The following is a 22,500-nucleotide window of genomic DNA, read 5'->3' on the forward strand; positions in this document are numbered from 1 at the left end:
CTACTTCTACTCCTACTACCACCACCACCACTGCTACTATTATTATTACTACTACTACTACTACTACTACTACCACCACTACTACTACTACTACTACCACTACTACTACTACTACTACTACTACCACTACTACTACTACCACTACTACTACTACTACTACTACTACTACTACTACTACTACTAATAATAATAATAATAATAATCATAATAATACTGCTACTACTACTACTACTACTACTACTACTACTAATAATAATAATAATAACAAAAAACGGTGCAGAGGCAGAGCAAACCCGTCCCCAGCAGTCATTTTGGTGCTGACGTATAAACACAACAGGATAGTGAAGGATGTCACTTATCAAATTTCGAGTAAATCGGGTGAAAACTGACGATTTAATGCCCAATTGAAATTTTAGGCCCGACCCACTTGACATTAACCCTCCTACTGCTAACTGGGGGGGTGACCCCCATGATGTAATGAAACATGTTAGAGGATCCAGATTTGAAAGATTCACCGGTAGGCGATTTTTTCACGTCGATATGACAAATTTTAAAAGAGTTATGGTTAAAAAATAGTTTTTTTTAAAACAATTTTTGGGCCTATAGCCTGGGCTTTGGCCCAATTTGGCCTAAAACTTAACCAGGTGATCAATAGGTCATAACCCACGATTCCTGTTGCTTTAATCCAAATCGCACCAGTAGTTATCGTGTACAGCTGTTATCACATGCACAGCGACCATGGTTCCATAGGTACTGTACCTGGCGCCAAGTGACGACTTGGCTGAAATTTCGAGTCTTATAGAATTGAATGAAACACACATAATCATCTTGGAAATGTTCACGCGCATCCGGCAATATATATATATATATATATATATATATATATATATATATATAACATGAAGTCACGTGGTGGTGAGATAAAATGGTCAGAAGATGAACAGCTGGTGGCGTGAGCAGGCCACCACCCATGTTGAGCGAGGTGATGAAGGGCATTGTCCGGCAGCCTGTAGTTATTATTATGGCCTTGGGCAAGGATCAGGTGATTACTGTATCATCAAGTCTCTCTCTCTCTCTCTCTCAGAAAAATTCCCTTTATCTCTCTCTCTCTCTCTCGTGTATGTGTGTGTGTGTGTGTGTGTGTGTGTGTGTGTGCTGATCCCCTAGCGCCTGGTGCGGAGTTGGCGAAGTCACTGGGAGGAAAATTTCCGTGCCTGCTCCATGGTGTCCGCGCGCACGTATTCTGAGTGTATATGGGGCAGTGCGTGGGTGGTTTCAAGAGTTGCCACATATGCATACTTTTTTTTTTTTTTTAAATAACAGAACAGAGGAAGGCAAACCAAATGAGTAAAAAAAATAATCCAAACACCAGATTACTGGGGTCCTTCATTCAAATAATACCTGTAACAGTTGGACTTGGTCAAGGATGAGATGGAGGGATGGAGTGGACAGGTATATGAGAGAGGGGAGTGTGAATTGGGAGCGCGGCAGTGAAATGGCGGGGGATAGGGCTACGTGGAGGCGATTTGTTTGTGGCCACCCCGTATGGGATTAAGGCATCTGGCAATGGATAAATAGATAGATAGTTGGACTTTAACTGCTGTAGGTTGAAGTTTGGAGGGAAACAACTCAGCGATGCAGTTCAGGGAATGAAAGAATTCTGATAGGCAGAAGTTCAGTAATATGGCTAAGTGATGTTCCAGTCATGAGCGCTGCCAGATGCCCGTGTAGCACGAGGGAAGGCATGGAGGGGTGGCACAATGGACGCAACTTCGTCTGTGCATTTGCCATAAAAATACCTGTAAAAAAATGCAAGGGAGGGAACATTCCTTCTTACTTGCAGGGGAGGTAATTTATTTATAAGATCAGGGTTATTAATAATTCCAACAGCTTTGTTCTGAATTTTGTCTAGTTGTTTTAATGCAACCTCTCCACATCCATTCCACATGGCTTAGCAATATTCAAGCTGAGAGCGCACATGACTCATAAATTATAGCTAACTGCTCGTCAGTGAAGAAGTTACGGACTCTGTACAATAATCCAAGTTTCTTTGAGGCAGTTTTAGCGAGTGATCTGACATGAGAGGTCCAGCTGAGGGCATTGTTAAGTAAGATCCCGAGAATTTCAATACTTTTGGAGGTAATATACGAATTGGCAATATCTGTCTATTAGTGAACTGTATATATTTGGTTTTACTAGCATTAAATGAGACAAGGTTGTTTTGTCGGCATTCATTGATCGTAGATAAGTCTTGATTTATGGAGATGGCTGTACTGAGTTGAGAGTTAGAGAAATCAGACGTCATCTAATCCTGTGTTTCCCCATGAGGAGTGTAGGAGCCCGGGACTAGGTAAGTTGTCCTGACATTTAAGATGAGAGTGACCAGCCTCACTCATCCCTAAGTGGCATTAAGTGAGCAATAAACCTCAACCTGCCCTTGGATATAACTTGCACAATCTCATTCTGAATGGTGTGCCTTGATTACCCTCTAAACCACCAGGCGCCGCAGTTTGGTTATATGGTTTCTACCCAGCGTAGTAAATGGTTTCCGGGTGTATAGGAAACCATTTGGCTTGTCACTCAGTGTAGAGTCACCTGTTGACAGAAGGAAGAGGAAAGAATGAAGGTGAGAAAGACAACAGAGGAGGGAAGGAAAAAAGGAAGGAAGAGAGGAATGGGCAGTCACTCACGAGGAGCACTACATCGAGTGACTGGATGGTGAGAGCCCCCACCTACCACCAATGATAATAATAATAATAAAGATAATAAAAATAAAATAATAATAATAATAATAATAATAGTAATCACCATCATCATCATCATCATCCGGACCTCTTTTCCCACTCTAGGACAGGGAGAAGAGTAGCAATGTCCAGACGGCCCAAATTTGCCCAGTCCAATGGGCCATGCGTCCATTCACTCATCATTCAAGCCCCCGGAATCCTGGCTTTATTGGATATGCCAAAAACATTCACCACGATCTGTAGCTTCACATAAACGTATCCGATTGAGTCAATAGGGACGCTGTCACGTAAAAAACGGGTGCCAAATCCCTGATCATGCACTTCTCCTCGCAACATTCATCCAGCCAGCTCGATCTCTTGTCAGTTCCCTAGCCTACCAACTTCCAAATCTCTCTTCCTCACACACACTCATCCACCATATCTCTCCACCTTCTCCTTGACCTACCTCGCCTCCTCTCTCCTTCAGATTCACTCAGATATACCTTTTTCACCACTCTATTGTTATCCATTCTATCTGCATGACCATACCATCTCAATACACTCTCTTCGATTCTGGTGTCCACCGACTTCCTGACTCCACATCTTTCACGAATCACATTCTTTCGCATTCTATCCACCCTCTGTACTCCACATACATTCCTCAGCAGTCCCATCGCCACTGCTCTTACTCTTGACTTTTCATTTTCCTACCACACCATAGTCTTGCATCCATATGTTAAAGTTGGCATTAACACTCCTTTACGCAAGCCTCGTGCAGCTGCAACACTCAAGCCTCTGTTTCTCATCAAGACTTTCATTACACTAGCTACTTTTTTTCCTTGTGTCACTCTGCTTTCAACTTCTTTTGCACATTTTCCTCTCTTTTCTATCACTGTACCCAGGTATTTGAGAAGTACCCAAGTATTTGATAAGTGATAATAATAATAAAAATGTGATACTACTATTACTACTACTATTACTACTACTGCTACTACTACTACTACTACTGCTACTACTACTACTGCTACTACTACTACTACTACTAATAATAATAATAATAATAATAATAACAATAAATATAAAGTAGATGTTTAGCTTCCTCCTGTGCATGCAGAGACAACATGGATTCTGCGTACCCAATCCTTCGATTTGTAGGCCGATTTTGTTGAAATCAGAGTGTTAAGTTTCACCTCTTTCTGGTTGTTTTTATTTTGGGGAGGGGGGCTGGCCTCCCAAGAATCTCTGTGAGGGCTATGCTCCCCAGATATCGTTGTATACATGAGTCCATTGTCAAACATGTACTGGTGTATGATATCAAAGCCATATCTGCAATTCTTTCTTTAAATTCTTAGAGTTTTTACCTTTCTGAGTGGGGCTGAACCCCCTGAAATTCATATATATATTGGACGATCTTCCCAGTAACCAAACGAACCCACCTGGGAAATGTCATTGAAATCTTTTCCCTTTTTCTGATATTTATTTATTAATTTTATTGGACAGATGAAAGTCCATTGCACAACATGTACTAAGATGTCAGATCATATTTGCCCTCTTTTCACTATTTTTGAGAATTTTTAATTTTATGAGTGGGGTGACTCCCCTAAAAATAATGGTTGCAGAATTATATGTAGCGGAAAGCCTATGGAGTAACCACATGAACTCGCCTAGGATGTTTTATTCAAATCTCTCTATTTTTTTCTTTTTTTTTAGTAGTGGGCTGACCCCCCCCCCCAGAGAATCATGGAGGGGAGTTATGCTTCCCAAATATCAATGTTTGTTTCTTCTAGTACATTCAGTGAAAACATGGACACTGCATATTTAATCCCATTATCCTATAATATGTATTTTGTTGAAATCCATGTGCTCATTTTCTCCTACTTCTGACCATCTTTATTTTGGGGAGGGGGCTGACCCCTCCAAGAATCTTTGGATGTTTACAGTACACTCTCCAAATATCGCATTTCGGCTGAAAGCCCATTGTACTACATGTATTAAGACATTAACGTCATATCTGCCCTCCTTTCACTATTTCTAAGAAATTTTGCTTAGGCGAGGGGGGCTGACCCCCTCCTTAAATTCATGGTTGGAAACTTGTATATAGTGGAAAACCTTTCCAGTAACCAAACGAACTCACCAGGAGAATTTCATTTAAGTGTTTCACCCACATCTGATCGTTTTTATTTTTTGATAGAAGGTTGACTTCCCTAAGAATCACTGGGGGAGGGGGGGCACTCTACTCAAATATCGCATCAAGGATTAGAGTCCATAGTACAACGAAGCCTATACTAAGGTATCACAGTCATATTTGCCTTTCTTCCCCTATTTTGTATCCTTGATAAGATTCTAGGGGGCTGACCCCTTAACAATAATGGTAAAAGATTTTAAGCAGTGGAGTACATTATCAAGTAACCAGCCGAACTGACCTGAAAAGTATCGTTGAAATCCATCTGCCCATTTTCCTTCATTTCTGATAAATGATATTTCTGGGAGGGGGGCTGACCCCCCAAGGATCATTGCAGGTTAAGCGCTCTGTACATTGCATTGTAGATAAGAGTCCATTGTACAGTCGTGGTCATAAATCCTCGTGTACCGCGTGCTTAGGCTGGCTCCTTCATGCACGGTAAGTTACATTTGAGTGAGGGGTTCGAGAGACAGGGGCCAGAGAGAGAGGGGAAGATGAGTGAGGGGACGAGTGATGGTGCGAGGGTGAAGTGAGGGACAGAAGAGAGAGGAGGTAGAGGAGGGAGAATGAAATGCCAAGTGGCAGTCATTCTTTCATTCAGGACACGATATCAAGGTGTTAATATTTGGTAGAGAATGCTGCATTACACCTTGTATGGCGACGTCAGATAACAAGCTTTAGATAGGTGGTGATATCAAGGACTGGCTCGTGAGAGACGTATACTGACGTGACAGATCAAACATTAGTACAGTCAGATATTTGTGTTTTTCTGTATATTTTGACTTCGGACGCAGAATGGAATCTGGATGGCTTTGACTTCCGTAGTGTTTATGTAAGAAACGTCCTTTATCATTATATTTAATAAAATTTTGGAACTAAATATGATATGCAACCTCTGACACGGCTGCGTCCACAGTAAATATGATCATCCTCTCCCTATATACTCCCTCTGTACAGTCACCATCATGTCAACTATTTTATGGTAACTCTATAAGAAAAGGCAATTTAAGATAATTGGCACAAAAGGTATGTGAATTTGATGTCTGTGCACATGAGTGGATATTAAAACTATATCTCATAATCTATTAGGAGGAAAATGAAACAAAGCCCTCCCAAACTCCCAAAACATGTTTATGTCAATGTTTACCTACACTGTTCAAGCCAAAGCAACTAGAAAAGCCTTAGTAAGAAGTCCAGTGGCGTCTATCTATCTATCTATTGCCAGACGCCTCAATCCCGTTTGGGGTGGCCACAAACAAATCGCCTCCAAGTCGCCCTGTCCCCCGCCATTTCACTACCCTGCTCCCAACTCACACCCCCCTCTCTCATATACCTCTCCACCCCATCCCTCCATCTCATCCTCGGTCTCCCCCTCCCTCTTCCACCCTCCACCTCACTCACATACACTCTCTTCGTCAGTCTTTCACCCTCCATCCTCTCCACATGGCCAAACCACCTCAGTGTGTTCCTCACAACGCTTCCTATCACATCCACATCAACACCACAACGCTCCTTTATATCCTCATTCGTCAGCCTGTCTCTCCACGTGACTCCACAAGCTCCTCTTAAATAACTCATTTCCACTGCTCTCACTCTTGACTTGTGTCCTTCCAACAACGTCCAAGCTTCACTTCCGTACGTTAGAGTTGGTATCACAATACTGTCATGTAGTAACTTTTTTACTTCCATGCTCACTTCCCTGTTTCTTATCACTGCTTTCAAGGAACCAGCAACCTTTCTTCCCTGCTGTACCCTTTCAAGCACTTCACCCTCCAAACCTCCATCCTTACTCATCACACTACCCAAATACTTAAACGTACTCACATTTTCCAATTCCTCACCATCCAACCTCGCTATACATTCACTGACTTCACCTCTCTCAAAGACCATCACTTTACTCTTCCCTACATTCACCTTTAGGTTCCGTTTCTTACACACTCTCTCAAACTCATCCACCAAGCCTTGCAGCTCCCCTTCATCTTCACTCAACAACACAGTATCATCTGCAAACAACAGTACAGGGAGTTTCCAAACACTATCCTCTCTCACCAGGGCCACTCCAACATCCACTACCCTACCTTGTACCTCTTTATTACCCCATCCATGTACAGATTGAACAACCATGGAGACATGACACATCCCTGTTTCAAACCAACTTTCAAAGAGAAAAAATTCACTTAGTTCACCATCCACACGCACTGCAGCCTTAGCACCATCATACATACTCTTCACAGCATTCAACAACTTCCCATCTACTCCATATATTCTTAACACTTTCCACAATCCTTGTCTATCCACCCTGTCATATGCTTTCTCCAAATCCATGAAAGCCGCATACAACTTCTTTCCCTTCTCTAGAAACTTTTCCACTAAAGATCTAAGAATGAATATCTGATCTACACAACCTCTTCCCTTCCTAAAGCCTCCCTGTTCTTCTCCAACTAATTTCTCTGTTCTTTCTCTAACTCTGTCTATAAGTATCCTACCATACACTTTTCCTATTATACTAAGAAGACAAATGCCCCTATGATTACCACACACTTCTTTTTCCCCTTTTCCTTTGTACAAGGGAATAATTATACCTGACTTCCAATCCTCCGGGACTCTACCTTCCTCCCAGGCCAATCTGCACATCTTCCACATCCATTCTACTACTATCTCTCCCCCATGCTTCAGCATCTCACCACACACTCCATCAATTCCTGGGGCTTTCCCAGATTTAACTTTCTTCATTGCTTCCACAACCTCTATCCTACTGATTTCTACCTGTCTTCTCACCTCCCTCCTTCTCCCAGCCATTCCCCAGCCACTTATACTCGCATTACTTCCATCCTCTACGTTCAACAATTCCTTAAAGTGTTCTCTCCATCTGCTCACTTTTTCTCCCTTCTCCACTAGTAATCTACCATGTTTATCTTTCACTCCCCTGCTAACTTCACTTCCACCCTCTGTCTTACTCTTTTCACTTCTCTCCAGAACATTTTCTTACAGTCCCTCCATTTTACACTCAAATTCCTTCCAAATTCCTCATCCACTCTCTTCTTACTCTCTCTTACTAATCTTTTCACCTCTCTTCCTTTCCACATATAACTCTCTCTTCTGCCTCTCAACTTCTTCCACGACCCTATTTCTCATCCATTCATTGTATGCTTTCTTCTTTTGTGTCACAGCCTGTTTCACCTCTTCAGTCCACCATGCTGTTCCTTGCACCCCCCTCCGTCTTCTCTTCTTTCCACACACCACATCACATGCTGCACATATTTCTTCTGTAAATATCTTACACACACCTTCCACGTCTCCCATCTGCTCCAATTCATATTTGCCCAATCGTTCCTCCACTTCTCTCTTATACTCTGCCTTTTTCTCATCCTCTTGTAACCTATCCACTCTCCTTGCAACTACTCCTTCCTCTCGTCTTTCCCTTCTTCTATTCCTCCATCTTACTTGCATCCTAATTCTGGCCACCACCAAGTAGTGGTCAGAAAGGCCACTCCCCCAACCTCTATAAACTCTTGCATCCAATATACATCTTCGCATCCTTTCATCCACACACACATAATCAATCATTGCCTTCCTTTCATTCAGTTCACCACCCACCCTTCTCATCACTCGCCATGTATACCTGTGGATCATTTTATGCCTGAAGAGGGTATTGGCTATTACCAACCCCCTCCCAGCACAGATGTCCACTAACGCACTGCCATTCTCATCTATCTCAGCAGGCACACCCCACTCACCAACTATTCCATCCACCTTCACATTACCAACTTTACCATTCATATCACCGATCAAAAACACTCTCTCATTCCTTCCAAACTTTTCCATGCACACCTCTACATTTGTCCAGAACTCTTCTCACTCTTCTACCACGATCTTGCGTTGGCGCATACACACGCACAATCGCCCACATTTGTATTCCAACTTTCAATAAACCACACAATCCTTGACCCAACTGATCCATACTGTCTTATGCTCTTCTTCCATCTTTTACTCACAACTATACACACTCCTTCCTTTGCCCTCTCATTCTCATCTACTCCTGCACATATACCCCATCCATACTCCCATTCTCTCACACTTTCTCCTCTCCATTTTGTTTCAGTTATTCCACATACATCCACTTTCGCATCCTCAAGCACCTGGACAATCTCTCTCTCTTTCACCTCATCATTCGCTCCTCTTACATTCCATGTACACATTACCAAGTCCTTTGTCCGGTCCTGGGTCGTCAACGTTTGGTCAGTCCTTGTCCGAGGCTTCTTGTTTGTTTTTTTAGTTAGTTGTTTTCCGGGGAGGGGCACTAACCCTCCGCCAACCCTTTTAGTCGCCTTTTACGACAAGCAGGGATACTGGGGGAGTATTCTTGAAAACCCCCCTACCCCCAGTGGCGTCCTGGCTCAATAACCTCATGCAGTCTTCGCGGCACAGAAGAAACAACGTTGTTGATGGTTTCCTGTTTTTTTTGTTTTTTTTTTAACAGCTTCCACTCGTCCTTGGTGTGCTGGAGGAGGCGGGCCCGTGTCCTCTCTTTCTCTGGCTCCCACGCGTTGATAATCTGGGCTCACACAGTCTCGATGGCTCTGCACTAAAGTTTGATCTGTCACGTCAGTATATTTCTCTCACGAGCCAGCCCTTGATATCACCACCTATCTAAATCTTGTTATCTGGCATCGCAATACAAGGTGCAATGCAGAATAATCTACCGAATATTAACTCCTTTATATCATGTCCTGAAGGAAAGAAAACAGACAAATAATATGACCACCATTTTGCGTATCATTCTCCCTCATTTTCTTTGGCACGATTGATACCGTAATAGTCTATCTATCTATCTATCTATAGCCCGACGCCCTAATGCCGCAAAGGGTGGCCACAGAGAAAACTCCTCCAAGTCGCTCTGTCACCCACCATTTGACTACCCTCCCCCCAACTCACCCCCCCTACCTCATATATCTCTCAACTCAATCCCTCCACCTCATCCTCGGTCTACCCCTCCATCTCCCTCCCTCCACCTCACCTACATACACCCTCTTAGTCAGTCTTTCATTCTCCATTCTTTCCACGTGTCCAAACCACCTCAGTGTATTACTCCTAATCTTCTCAACCACATCCACATCCACCCCACAACGTTCCTTCTCTTCTTCATTCGTCAAATTGTCCCTCCATGTCACTCCACATTTTTTTTTTTTTTTTTTTTTTTTTTTTTTTTTATGTGTCCGACTCTGGGCATAGGCTTCACAGCCTGCTATCAAGGCCCAGCAGTCCTCCTACATACCATACACCTCTACATGCTCCTCTCAAGTAACTAATTTCCACTGCTCTCACTCTTGACTTGTTCCCCTCTTGCAAGGTCCACGCCTCGCTTCCGTACGTCAGGGTAGGGATCACAATACTATCATGCAGTGACTTCTTAACTTCCTATTTCTCATCACTGTTTTCAGTGTGCCAACAACCTTCCTTCCCTGCTGTACCCTTTCACGCACTTCATCCCCCAAAGTTCCATCCTTACTCGTCACACTACCCAAGTACTTGAATGCAGTCACATTCTCCATATCCTCACCATCCAACCTTACTGTACATTCTGTGACTTCATTCCTCTCAAACACTATAACTTTACTTTTGTTTACATTAACTTTCAGCTTCCTCCTCCTACACACTGTCCCAAATTCATTCACCAAAGCTTGCAACTCCCATTCATCTTCACTCAACAATACTGTATCATCAGCAAACAGCAACACCGGAATCTTCCAAATCTTACCCTTATTCATTAGAGCCACCCCCACATCCACTGCCCTACCTTGCACCTCCTTTACAACCCCACCCATGTATATATCAAACAGCCATGAAAACATCACACAACCCTGTTTCAGTCCCACATTGAGATCAAAGAACTCACTCAACTCACCATCCACTCGCACCGTAGCCCTAGCCCCCTCGTACATACTCTTCACAGCACTCAACAATTTCCCCTCCACTCAATATATTCTTAATACCTTCCACATACCTTGCCTATCTATTCTGTCATAAGCTTTCTCCAAGTCCATGAAGGCAGTATACACTTTCTTTCCCTTCTCAAGATACTTCTCCACTAAACATTTTAGAACAAATATGTGATCTACACACCCTTTTCCCTTCCTAAATCCCCCTTGTTCTTCTCTAACTAGCTCCTCTGTCATATGCCTAACCCTATCAATGGGTATTCTACCGTAATAGTAGTAATAATAATAATAATAATAATAATAATAATAATAATAATAATATTATTATTATTATTATTATTTTCATTATTGTTATTATTATCATTATCATTATCATTATCATTATCATTATTATTATCATTATTATTATTATTATTATTATTTTTCTTTTTATTATCATAATAAACTGCAAACTGAAAAAAGAACTTCCCACAGCCATTGCCTAGTGGAAGCCGGGCTAGAAAGGGACCATGAGGTCAAGGCCACTGATCTTGCTCATGTCGCCTTAGGTCCTCATAGTCTACAGTGTATGTCCAACATGTCTTGTGACTCTAGTTGCAATTTTTCATGGGGCATGAGGTGACATCCAGAATATGCAGAAAATATCCATTGTTTTACTTCACGCGATCTCAGAGAATAATCAACCGCCAAGAACCATACTTCTTTCCTCACTTCATCCACCTTAAAGCTATATAGTTGTAAAATTTCAGTTTCCTAACTTGAGCGGTTCACGACAGAGTGGCTGCCTCACTCTTGTGTGTTCTGAAAAATATCCAGGGATCCGCTTGAGGACTGCGATCATATTTGGCAAAAAAAAAAAAAAAAAAAAGAGGACAGCTGACGAAACTGACCAAGTTTGAATGCTGTAGGCCAAATAGCCTTTTAAATGTCGCAATTTTACAATAAGTAAGAATATTAATAATACTGACAAGAATAAAACTTACCTCAGGGATGTGGAAGTTTTAATAATAATAATAATAATAATAATAATAATAATAAGTTGAGAGTGGCAGTGATTGTAGCATATTTTTGCATGTTGACAGGAGTGAGAGAAAGACAGGTTTTGGGATGGGCTGGACGAAGCAGTGCAGGAAATGCCTAGGAGCAATAAAGTGATCCTAATGGGCGACATGAATGGAACAGTAGGCACTGGTCCTCAGGATGACATAATGGGTTGTAATGGAGTGCTAGTAGAAAATGATAATGGGAAGCGACTGAAGGATACCTTTCAGGAAAGAAGGTTGTGCATCTGTAACTCGTATTTCAAACACAAAGATGCACATAAATATACATGGTATAGAGCAGGGGTTCTTAACCTGGGGACCATGGACCCCTTGGGGGTCCATGGATGAGCTTCAGGGGGTCCGTGAAGGTCAGAAAAATTGAGAACAATTTCGTGATGCCGTTTGGCATCATTAACTGACAAAAAAAAAAAAAAAAAAAATCGAAAGTCCTGAAGAATTCTGGTGTTCATTGACACAACCCTACCCCCGTCTGGCAAAGCTAGCTATGGGTGCTGTGATTCCGTTTGCTACTACGTACCTTTGTGAGTCAGGGTTTTCAGCTCTTGTTTCTATCAAAACTAAAAGTCGAACTCAACTGGATGTCAACGATGACAAGAGTGTTTCCTTGCCAAAGACCACTCCACAAATTCTCCCTATTCAAGCCAAACAACCCTGTCACTGAAATGAACTTTTGAGCAGAATTAATGTTCTGTTTTGTTTAATTTGCACAAGCTGGATGTATTTCATTTTATCATCGAGTGGCCATTAGCCTTTCCATGAAAGAGTGGGAAACAGTTCTTTGTAAAGACAGTATTATTCTTTGTGTATGTCATACACTGCGTGAGGCAGTTTTCAGTAAAATAAAGTACGTTCATTGCATGCAAAATGCTGTGTTTGTACTTATGTGCATTTTTGTAGGGAAGGGGTTCATAGCTTTCACTAGATTCGCAAAGGGGTCCGTGACTCAATAAAGGTTAAGAACCACTGGTATAGAGGGAACAGGGATCATGTTGAAAGAGCCTTACTGATTACATGCTTGTATAGAGGTTGATGCTAGGAATGGTTGTTGATACGAGGCTCGTGAGAGGACGATGTGAAAGTCTGTCAGATCATATGATTGTGGCATGCAAGATAAAGCTGAGAGGAATAAGGTGGAGCAGGAGAGAGAGAGAGGAGCAGTCAGGGAGAAAGACCGAAAGTGGAGAAGCTGAGTATCAATGAAATGACAGATGAATACAGGACCAAAGTAGAGGGAGAGTTAGAATCAGTGAACTGGAATGAAATGGATCTAGACGGCCTGTGCAATGCATTTAGGGATTGCTTAATTAGGAATGATAAATCGGTGTGTGTTATGGCAAGAGTAACAACAAAGAAGAAAGGTACGACATAGTGGGATGAAGAGGTTAAGAGAGCAGTGGAGGAAAAGAGTAGGAAGTGGCTAGAGTGATTACAGGACAGAGGTTCAGTTGAATAAGAACTGAGTATACTGAAAGCAAGAAGCGTAAAGTCAATAGCGAAGAGGAAAAAGGACGTAAGTGATGATCTAGAAAGAAAAATGAATGCAAATTACTCAAAAAACAGGAAGTTATTCTGGAAAGAGGTGCAGAAATGTAGAAGTGACAGCGGAAAGAAATCTAATCCTTCTGCTTACACTGTTAATCTTTTCTCCTCCGATCACAACCTTATCACCTTAACCTGTCCTATCACTCCGGTACGGCCTGTGGACCCTCCAAAGAAACGTCGTCTGTGGCACTTTGGAGCTGCAGATTGGGAGGCCCTCAGGCAGTACTACTTTGATTTTCCCTGGAATGATTATTGCTTCCATAGCCGGGAGCCATCTGAGTGTGCCTTGCTCTTTACGGAGGTTATTCTCTCGGGCATGGAAGCATACATTCCCTCCTCATATCCTTTGACTAATGCAAGAAAGCCTTGGTTTAATCACACTTGTTCTAATGATGTCCGCAACAAGGAGAGGGCCTATAAAAGGTACAGGAGTCAACTCACCCCTGAATCACATTTTTTATAAGTTTCTGCCCGGAATCGTGCTAAGTCTGTTCTTCGCTCTGCTAAAAATAATTTCATCCTTACTAAATTTCTCAACTCTCCAACTCGAATTTTTCCCGCTCCTTCTGGCACCTTGCCAAAAACCTTTCTAACGACTTTACCTCATCATCCTTCCCTCCCCTTTCCTACCATGGCTCTGTAGCTATTTCTTCTACTGATAAAGCAGATCTCTTCGCTCAGACTTTCTCCCCCAATTCCACCTTAGACGATTCCGGTGCTCTTCCTCCATCACTTCCCCCATTTGACCTCCTCATGGCTGACATTAAAATTTCTTCAACTGATGTAATTTCTGCCATCACAGGCCTCAGTACTAATAAAGCATATGGGCCTGATGGATTCCCTCCTGTTGTTCTCAAGAACTGTGCTTCTGTGCTTACACCCTGCCTAGGTAAACTCATTCGCCTTTGTCTGTCAACTTGTACCTTTCCTTCTTGCTGGAAGTTTGCTCTCATTCAGCCAGTCCCAAAGAAGGGTGACCACTCCCAGCCCTGTAACTATCGTCCAATTTTTTTTTTTTTTTTGTCCAACTCTGGGCATATGCTTCATAGCCTGCTATCAAGGCCTAACAGTCCTCCTACATACCATACACCTCTACATGTCACCACGTCGGCTTTAACACCCACCGTCCATATTGAATACATGCTAGGGCTGTCTCATACAGGACTGGTGTATCGGTATTAGCGGGAGTATTTTTACGACATGTCGGCGGGTCTTCTGGTAGATCAGTAAAGCCTGATTTAATGAAATCAAATCCTTAAACTGTTCCCTGCTCCAGTGGGGATTTGAACCTGGGTACGTTAGAACGGCAAGCCACCTCTCTAGCTTTAACATCCTGTATCTCAAAAGTTTTCGAGTCAGTTCTTAATAGAAAAATTTTAAAGCATCTTTCCTATCACAACTTTCTTTCTGATCGTCAGTGTGGGTTCCGTCAGGAACGCTCCACTGGCATTCTTCTCACCTACCTTTCAGACTCCTGGTCATCCTCCTCTCAGGATTTTTGGCGAAAGCTTTGCCATTGCACTTGAAATCTCAAAGGCTTGCGATCGAGTCTGGCATAAATCTTTAATTTCCAAACTGCCCTCTTACGGTTTCTATCCTTGTATCTGTGCCTTCATCAATAGCTTCTTTGCTGGTCGTTCTATATCTGCTGTTGTAGACGGCCATCGTTCGTCTCCTAGATCTATAACAGTGGTGTTTCTCAGGGCACTGTCCTATCACCAACTCTCTTCCTTTTATTCATCAATGATTTTCTAAGCTGTACATCTAACCCTATCCACTCATACGCTGATGACTCCACCCTTCACCTTTCCATTCGGTTCCCTCAACGTCCTTCTCAGCAGTTACTTCAGCAAACAAGGGATGAGGCTATGGTACACCTAATGTCTGACTTGGCTCGTATCTCTGACTGGGGTAATAATAATCTGGTTGTTATTATTGCATCAAAGGCTCAGCTCTTACACCTATCAACCTGACAAAATCTTCCACAGGTATACCCACTAATGTTTAATAATATCCAGCTGAATCCTGCATCATCCTTGAACATGCTTGGGGTTTCATTTACTTGGGACTTATCTTGGAAAGATCATATTACATCTCTTGTAAAATCTGCTTCCAAGAGATTAGGTGTGCTAAGCCGACTCTGTACCGTCTTTACCCCTGCACAATTGTTGACTCTATGCAGGGGTTTTATCCACCCCTGGGTGGAGTACAACTCTCTTGTGTGGGGAGGCTCCCCACATAGAGCTCTTCTCTATAGGGTGGAGTCAAAGGCTTCTCGTCTCATTAACTCCTCTCCTCTTACTGACTCCCTTCAACCTCTTTCTCTTCGCCTCACTGTTGCATCTTTATCTCTTTTCTATCGCTACTTCAATGGTCACTGCTCCTCTGAACTGTATGCATGCATTCCTCCACTTCAACGACAGGCGCGTAGCATCCGACTAGCAGCAAACTCTCATCCCATTTCTGTCGAACTCTCTAATGCAGGAGTTAACCGTTACTCCCAGTCCTTCATTTATGCAACAGGTCAACTCTGGAACTGTCTCCCTCTGTCTGTATTTCCTGCTTTCTATGATCTCCAGTCTTTCAAACGCAGTGTGTCCAGGCATCTCGAAATGATCGGATCTTGAATTTGGCTGTTTCTTGTATTTTGCTTTTCTCCTGGAAGGAACAATTTTGCGGGCTCACGGCCTTTGGTTCCTTCTTCCTCACATAAAAAAAGAAAGTGGTTGATTATTAATTCATCGGGATGAAGTAAGGAACGGATAGATAGAATATTTTGAAAGCCTGATGAATGGGAATATATAGAGAAGAGCAGCTGTAAACATGCTTGGTTTGGAGGGTGTGCAGAGAAGGAATGCAGTACCAAGAAACGTGACACTGGCACAGGTGAAGAACTCTGTGATGCGGCTGAAAAATAGGAAAGCAGCTGGGGCTGATTGGGTGTATGCAGAGATGATTAAGTGTAGTGGGGAGAGGGGATTGAAGTGCGTGTTGGAGACATGTAAAAAGGAATGGATGAGTAAAACTGTGCCAGCAGAGTGGAAAAAGGCCGTGATTGTACCCCCGTACAACAATAAAGGTAAGCCAATTGAATGCAAGAAATATTGTGGCATAAGTTTAATGAGTTTGGTAGGGAAGGTATATGGAAGAATTATTATAACGTAAGAGGGGTATCAGAAGTCATAGTGAGTGATGAACAGGGTGGGTTTAGGAGTGGCAAAGGACGTGTGTATCAAAGTTTGCAGTAAGACAGATAGTGAAGAAGGCTTGCGAGAAGGACTATAAGGTACTTATGGTATTCGTGGATCTGGAAAATGCATGGATCAGTATAGACAGAGAAAGACTGTGGAATGCTTTGCGCATGTACGGTGTACATGGTGAGCTGCTAGGTGCTGTCAAGTGTTTCTGTAATGGTAGTGAGGCATGTGTAAACGGTAAATGGGACGTGTGACAAGGCTGTGTGATGTCCCCATGGTTGTTCAATGTATATATGGATGGAGTGATGGAAGAAGTAAAAACACGAGTAATGGAGAGAGGGATGGCCTTGGTAATGAATGGTGATGGATGGAATATCTCAAGTTTGCTGTATGGTGATGATGCAGTACTACATACAAATACCTCACAAGAATTTGGCAGACAAGTGCAGAGTTTTGTTGATGTCTGTGAGCGTCGTGTCTTGGGAGTAAATCCAGAAAAGGGTAATGCGATGGCTATTGAGAGAAGGTGACTCCCAGTATGATGTTACAGTGAATGAAGAGACTCTGGAATTGGTGAGAGAGTTCAAATACCCGGGTACAGTGACAAAAAAGAGAGGAAAATGTGCAAAAGAGGTGGAAAGTAGAATGGCACGAGGAAGGAAAGTAGCTGGTGCCATGAAAACCTTGATAAGAAACAGAGGCTTGAGTGTTGCAGCTGCACGAGGCTTATATAAAGGAGTGTTAGTGTCAACTTTAACATACGGATGTGAGACTATGGTGTGGAATGAAAATGAAAAGTCATGGGTGACAGCAGTCAATATGGGACTGCTGAAGAACGTATGTGGAATACAGAGAGTGGATAGGATACGAAATAACGTGATTCGTGAAAGATGGGTAATGAGGACGTCAGTGGACATTAGAACAGAAGACAGTGTACTGCGATGGTATGGTCATGTGGCGAGAATGGATAAAAATAGAGTGGTGAGAAAGGTATATCTGAGCGAAGTAGAAGGAGAATGGAGGCAAGGTAGGCCAAGGAGAAGATGGAGGGATAGGGTTGATGAGTGTGTGAGGGAAAGAGAGACGGAAGTCGGTAAGGCTAGGGGATTTAAAAGGGATCCAGCTGGCTTTTAACTTGACAGTGTCCTCATTGACTCTATCGGATACGTTTTTGTGAACCTGCAGAATAAGGTGAATGTTTTTGGCGTATCAGATAGAGCCAGGATTCCCGGGGCTTGAATGATGAGTGAGTGGAAGCATGGCCCATTAGACTGGGGAGATTTAGGCTGTCTAGACGTCGCTACTTCTCATCCTGCCCAAGGGTGGAAAAAGAGGTCCAGATGATTTTTTATTTTTTAATGCAAGAAGGAACCAAAGGCCAGGGGCCCGCAAACTGTTCCTTCCAAGAAAAAAACAAAAACAACACAAAAGAGAGCCAAATTCAAGATCCGTTCATTTCGAGATGCCTGGACACACTGCGTTTGAAAGACTGGAGATCATAGGAAGTAGGAAATACAGACAGAGGAAGACAGTTCCAAAGCTGACCTGTTGCATAAATGAAGGACTGGGAGTAACGGTTAACTCTTTCATTAGAGAGTTGGACTGAAAAGGGATGAGAGTTTGTTGCTAGACGGGTGCCATGGACCCATTGAAGAGGTGGAGGGATGCAGGCAGACAGTTCAGAGGAGCAGTGGACACTGAAGTAGCGATAGAAAAGAGATAAAGAGGTAACAGTGTGGTGAAGAGACAGAGGTTGAAGGAAGCCAGTAAGAGAAGGAGAGATGATGAGACGAAAGGCCTTTGACTCCACCCTATTGAAAAGAACTGTATGTGGGGAGCCTCCCCACACGTGAAAGTTGTACTCTAAAGGGGTGAATAAAACCCGTGTACAAAGTCAACAACCGTGCAGGGGTAAAGACGGTACGGAGTTGCCTTAGCACACCTAATCCCTTGGAAGCAGATTTTACAATATATGCAGTATGATTTTTCCACGATAAGTCCCGAGTGAATGGAACACCATGCATGTTCAAGGATGATGCAAGATTGAGCTGGATATTAATAAACATTAGTGGGTACTCCTGTGGAAGATTGTGTCGGGTTGATAGGTGTAAAAACTGAGTTTTTGATGAATAAAAAAAAAAAACATTATTTTTACCCACGTCAGAGATGCGAACCAAGTCAGACATTAGGTTTGCCATAGCCTCATCCCTTGTCTGTTGAAGCAACTGCTGAGATGGACGTTATGGGAACCGAATGGAAAGGTGAAGGGTGGAATCATCAGCGTATGAGTGGATAGGGTTAGATGTACAACTTAGATGGTCATTGATGAACAGAAGGAAGAGAGTCGGTGATAGGACAGAGCCCTATGTACACCACTATTCATAGATCTAGGAGAAGAATGATGACCGTCTACAACAGTGGCTATAGAACGACCAGAAAGGAAGCTATAGATGAAGGCACAGATAGGATAGACACCGTAAGTGGGCAGTTTGGAAATTAAAGATTTATGCCAGACTCGATTGAAAGCCTTTGAGATGTCAAGTGCATTGGCAAAGCTTTCGCCAAAGTCCCGAAAGGAGGATGACCAGGAGTCTGAAAGGTAGGTGAGAAGATCGCCAGTGCAGCGTCCCTGTCGGAACCCATACCTACGATCAGAAAGAAGGTTGTGATAGGAAAGATGCTTTAAATTTTTCTGTTAAGAATTGACTCAAAAACTTTTGAGACACAGAATGTTAAAGCAATTGGACGATAGTTAGAGGGTTGGGAATGGTCACCATTCTCTGGGACAGGCTGAATGAGAGCAAACTTTCAGCAAGAAGGAAAGGTACAAGTTGACAGACAAGAGCAAAAGAGTTTACCTAGGCAGGGTGTAAGCACAGAAGCACAGTTCTTGAGGACAACAGGAGGGATTCCATCAGGCCCATGTGCCTTGTTAGTATTAAGGGCAGTGATAGCAGAAAATACATTAGCTGAAGAAATTTTAATGTCAGCCATGAGGAAGTCAGAGGGGGGAAGTGATGGAGGAAAAGCACCGGAATCATCTAAGGTGGAATTGGAGGAGAAAGTCTGAGTGAAGAGATCCGTTTTATCAGTAGAAGAAATAGCTACAGAGCCATCAGAATGGAAAAGAGGAGGGAAGGATGATGAGGTAAAGTTGTTAAAAAGGTTTTTGGCAAGGTGCCAGAAGGAGCGGGAAGAATTCGAGTTGGAGAGTTGAGAGCATTTAGTATGGATGAAATTATTATTTTTTAGCAGAGTGAAGAACAGACTTAGCACGATTCCACGCAGAAACATAAGCAAGATGTGAATCAGGGGTGGGTTGTTTCTGGTACCTTTTATAGGTACCAGAACCACAGCATTAGAACAAGCGTGATTAAACCAAGGCTTTCTTGTATTAGTCAAGGGATATGAGACGGGAATGTATGCTTCCATGCCCGAGGGAATAACCTCCGTAATGTGCAATGCACATTCAGATGGCTCCCGCCCACGGAAGCAATAATCATTCCAGGGAAAATTAAAGAAGCATTGTCTGAGAGCCTCCCAATTCGCAGCTCCAAAGTGACACAGTCGATGATGATGAATAAAATCGCTAAATAGGTAAATAAGTAAAAAGATGGGGGAAGAAATCAGTAACCAAAAATATCACCTCCGATGAACAAGAGGAAAAGCCCCACAAAGGCCTTGACGTCGAGCTTAATGCTACCCTCCCTGCGCCAGGATGAGGGCGGGCGGAGGCACTGGGTGATGTTGCTGAGTTCAGAGTCCAGCCACTTCTTCATGAGGCCTGATTCCCTCACTGAACTTATGCTGTGTACGGGCAATTGAGAGGGCAGGGAATTAGTGGGAAGTTGAGATGAGTAGGAAAATAGGTAAACAGGTAACTTGTTAGATAATGAATGAAGGGAAGACTCAACCCTCCTAATTGGATCCTTCCGACCCATCCACGATCACTGCCTCTGCATTTGAAATTTCAGGTTATTTAAATGTGAACATACTGTTCAGCAGCAGGCCTTCCCTAGAATGGTACTTGAAACCCCCTCCCCCTTCACTTAAGACATGTCGATTATTCCAATCAGCTTGTCGAAGAAAATGCCTTTCTCTGCTCCACCCTATCATCGCAGGGTGCATAATAAAAAATCATTGTCACTTCCATTTTCTCAGACTGAAAACTGACATATTGTATACGCACCTAGTGCTGATACATATATAACCTTTTATTCCCCTCTGACATTCGTCACTCATTATCAGGACAACTCCTTTGTAACATTGTCCACGTGAATTCATACCTGACCCTGCACACTTCACCCTCTCCCACTCCACATCACACCCTTTGATCTTTGTAACACATTGCCACTTTCACCCTCTTATACTCCACATTCACACTCCTCAGTTTTCACATGGTGATGCAAACATGCTTTTTTTTTTTTCCAGGCCTGGGCAGGTACAGGACCCAGATTCAAGGCTCTGTATCATCACCAACAAAAAAGAAACAAGATGAGGGAACGCTAATAATCCACCTTTCTGCCTCGATCTGCAGGGAATACGAGGGACAAATTCTTTCTCTCTTACCCCGGCATTGGTCATTAGGTTACTACTAAGCATAGTGCAATTAGACGATTTCTCTTCTTTCAAGAAGCCATTTAGCTTATTACTTAGTGCAGATACAAAAACTAGTAGCTTTACATGAGTAAAGTGTGCATGTATAGTTGAATAAAATCTGACATTGGGCCAGTATGGAAAAAGAGAACCTCAAGTTAAAGGAGTTAATGACAGGGTACTCACATGCAGCCAGCTGGGAGTCTGAAATAGAGGGGTTTCCAAAACAGAATAAAATAGTCTGATGTGTGCCAGAACAAAAATAAAAAAGACGTAATCAGGCGAAAAACAGTGCACGCATTCTGCTGGTTGATGGTATACAGATGGAGTTTATTCCCATTTCTATACGAGGGATGTCTTAAGCTGAATGAAATCGTCAGAAAAAAAAAAATGGATTGGGGCTCACATGCGATCAGCTGAAGGTTTGTACGTAGAATTGATCCTGAATGCCATGGCGATAATGATGTTGCTGTACACGTTCTCTCTGGAGATGTACAAGTGGCACTGTCCGCTGGTGCTGAGGTGGAGAGACAGGGGTTAGGCCTTCTTACCTCCTATTCTTGTTTCGTCCCTAACTCTTGCTTTTTCTGTCACCTCCTATGCCCTTGCATCTCATATCCATCCTCCTTTTGAAGCCCTTCCTCATCTACAGTTGTCTCTATCCTACCCTTATCTCTACTACTCTCTTCTCTCATATCTTTGCATATCATCCTGTCCAGTGAACACTGATGACAGGGTAAATTCAGAATGTCTGCCATCTCATGATTAGTTTTGCACAAACCCTACTTTCATCAAACAGTGGCCTAATCCTGTTCCCTGTCGGGTTTCTGCTCTTCACACAGTCAAAGAAATCTTCGGGATTGTGCTTGCATTAGGGAGTTATCCGGGGTTCTTCATTGCACTTAACCCTGTCTACAAGTAACTTCACCCTTCTACACAAATGGGTGCATCCATTTGCGACTGCTAAGCTCCTCGTGTGTTGGAGTTTGTTGTAGCCTGCCTTTCTCTTCCTAACTGATGCCACTGTTTCAGTTTGAACAATTTAAGGTTGGGATAATCGTGATCCAATTGGCTTCAAAGGCACAAACTTTGTCTGCTGTGCCATTAAATAGTTCCATGAAGAGCAATAGGATTCATTTACACTAAGCCTTATTTCTAAACGCATTCCAAACCTTCCCCTCTCAGGCCATTGAAATCTGTTCTCCTAAAATCAGGTATGCCAGGCTGCTGAGGCATGACTTCAACACTGGGTACACA

General features: G+C 42.8%; 1 protein-coding gene across 1 annotated transcript in view; it reads right to left on the reverse strand.

Moving 5' to 3' along the window:
• Positions 1-22,500, reverse strand: part of LOC145406528 (putative glutamate receptor) — a 131,836-nt gene that overhangs the window by 14,280 nt on the left and 95,056 nt on the right. Inside the window, exons 8-9 of the mRNA XM_080277641.1 lie at positions 21,650-21,760; positions 20,294-20,454 (exon numbers count right to left, since the gene is read on the reverse strand). Of these exons, the coding sequence (XP_080133767.1) occupies positions 20,294-20,454; positions 21,650-21,760 (272 nt within the window). The remainder of the gene's footprint in view (positions 1-20,293; positions 20,455-21,649; positions 21,761-22,500) is intronic.

The sequence above is a fragment of the Coenobita brevimanus genome, chromosome 8 (genome assembly GCF_032717465.1).
Source record: "Coenobita brevimanus isolate Jiangsu-jjx chromosome 8, ASM3271746v2, whole genome shotgun sequence".
NCBI classification, from domain to species: domain Eukaryota; kingdom Metazoa; phylum Arthropoda; class Malacostraca; order Decapoda; family Coenobitidae; genus Coenobita; species Coenobita brevimanus.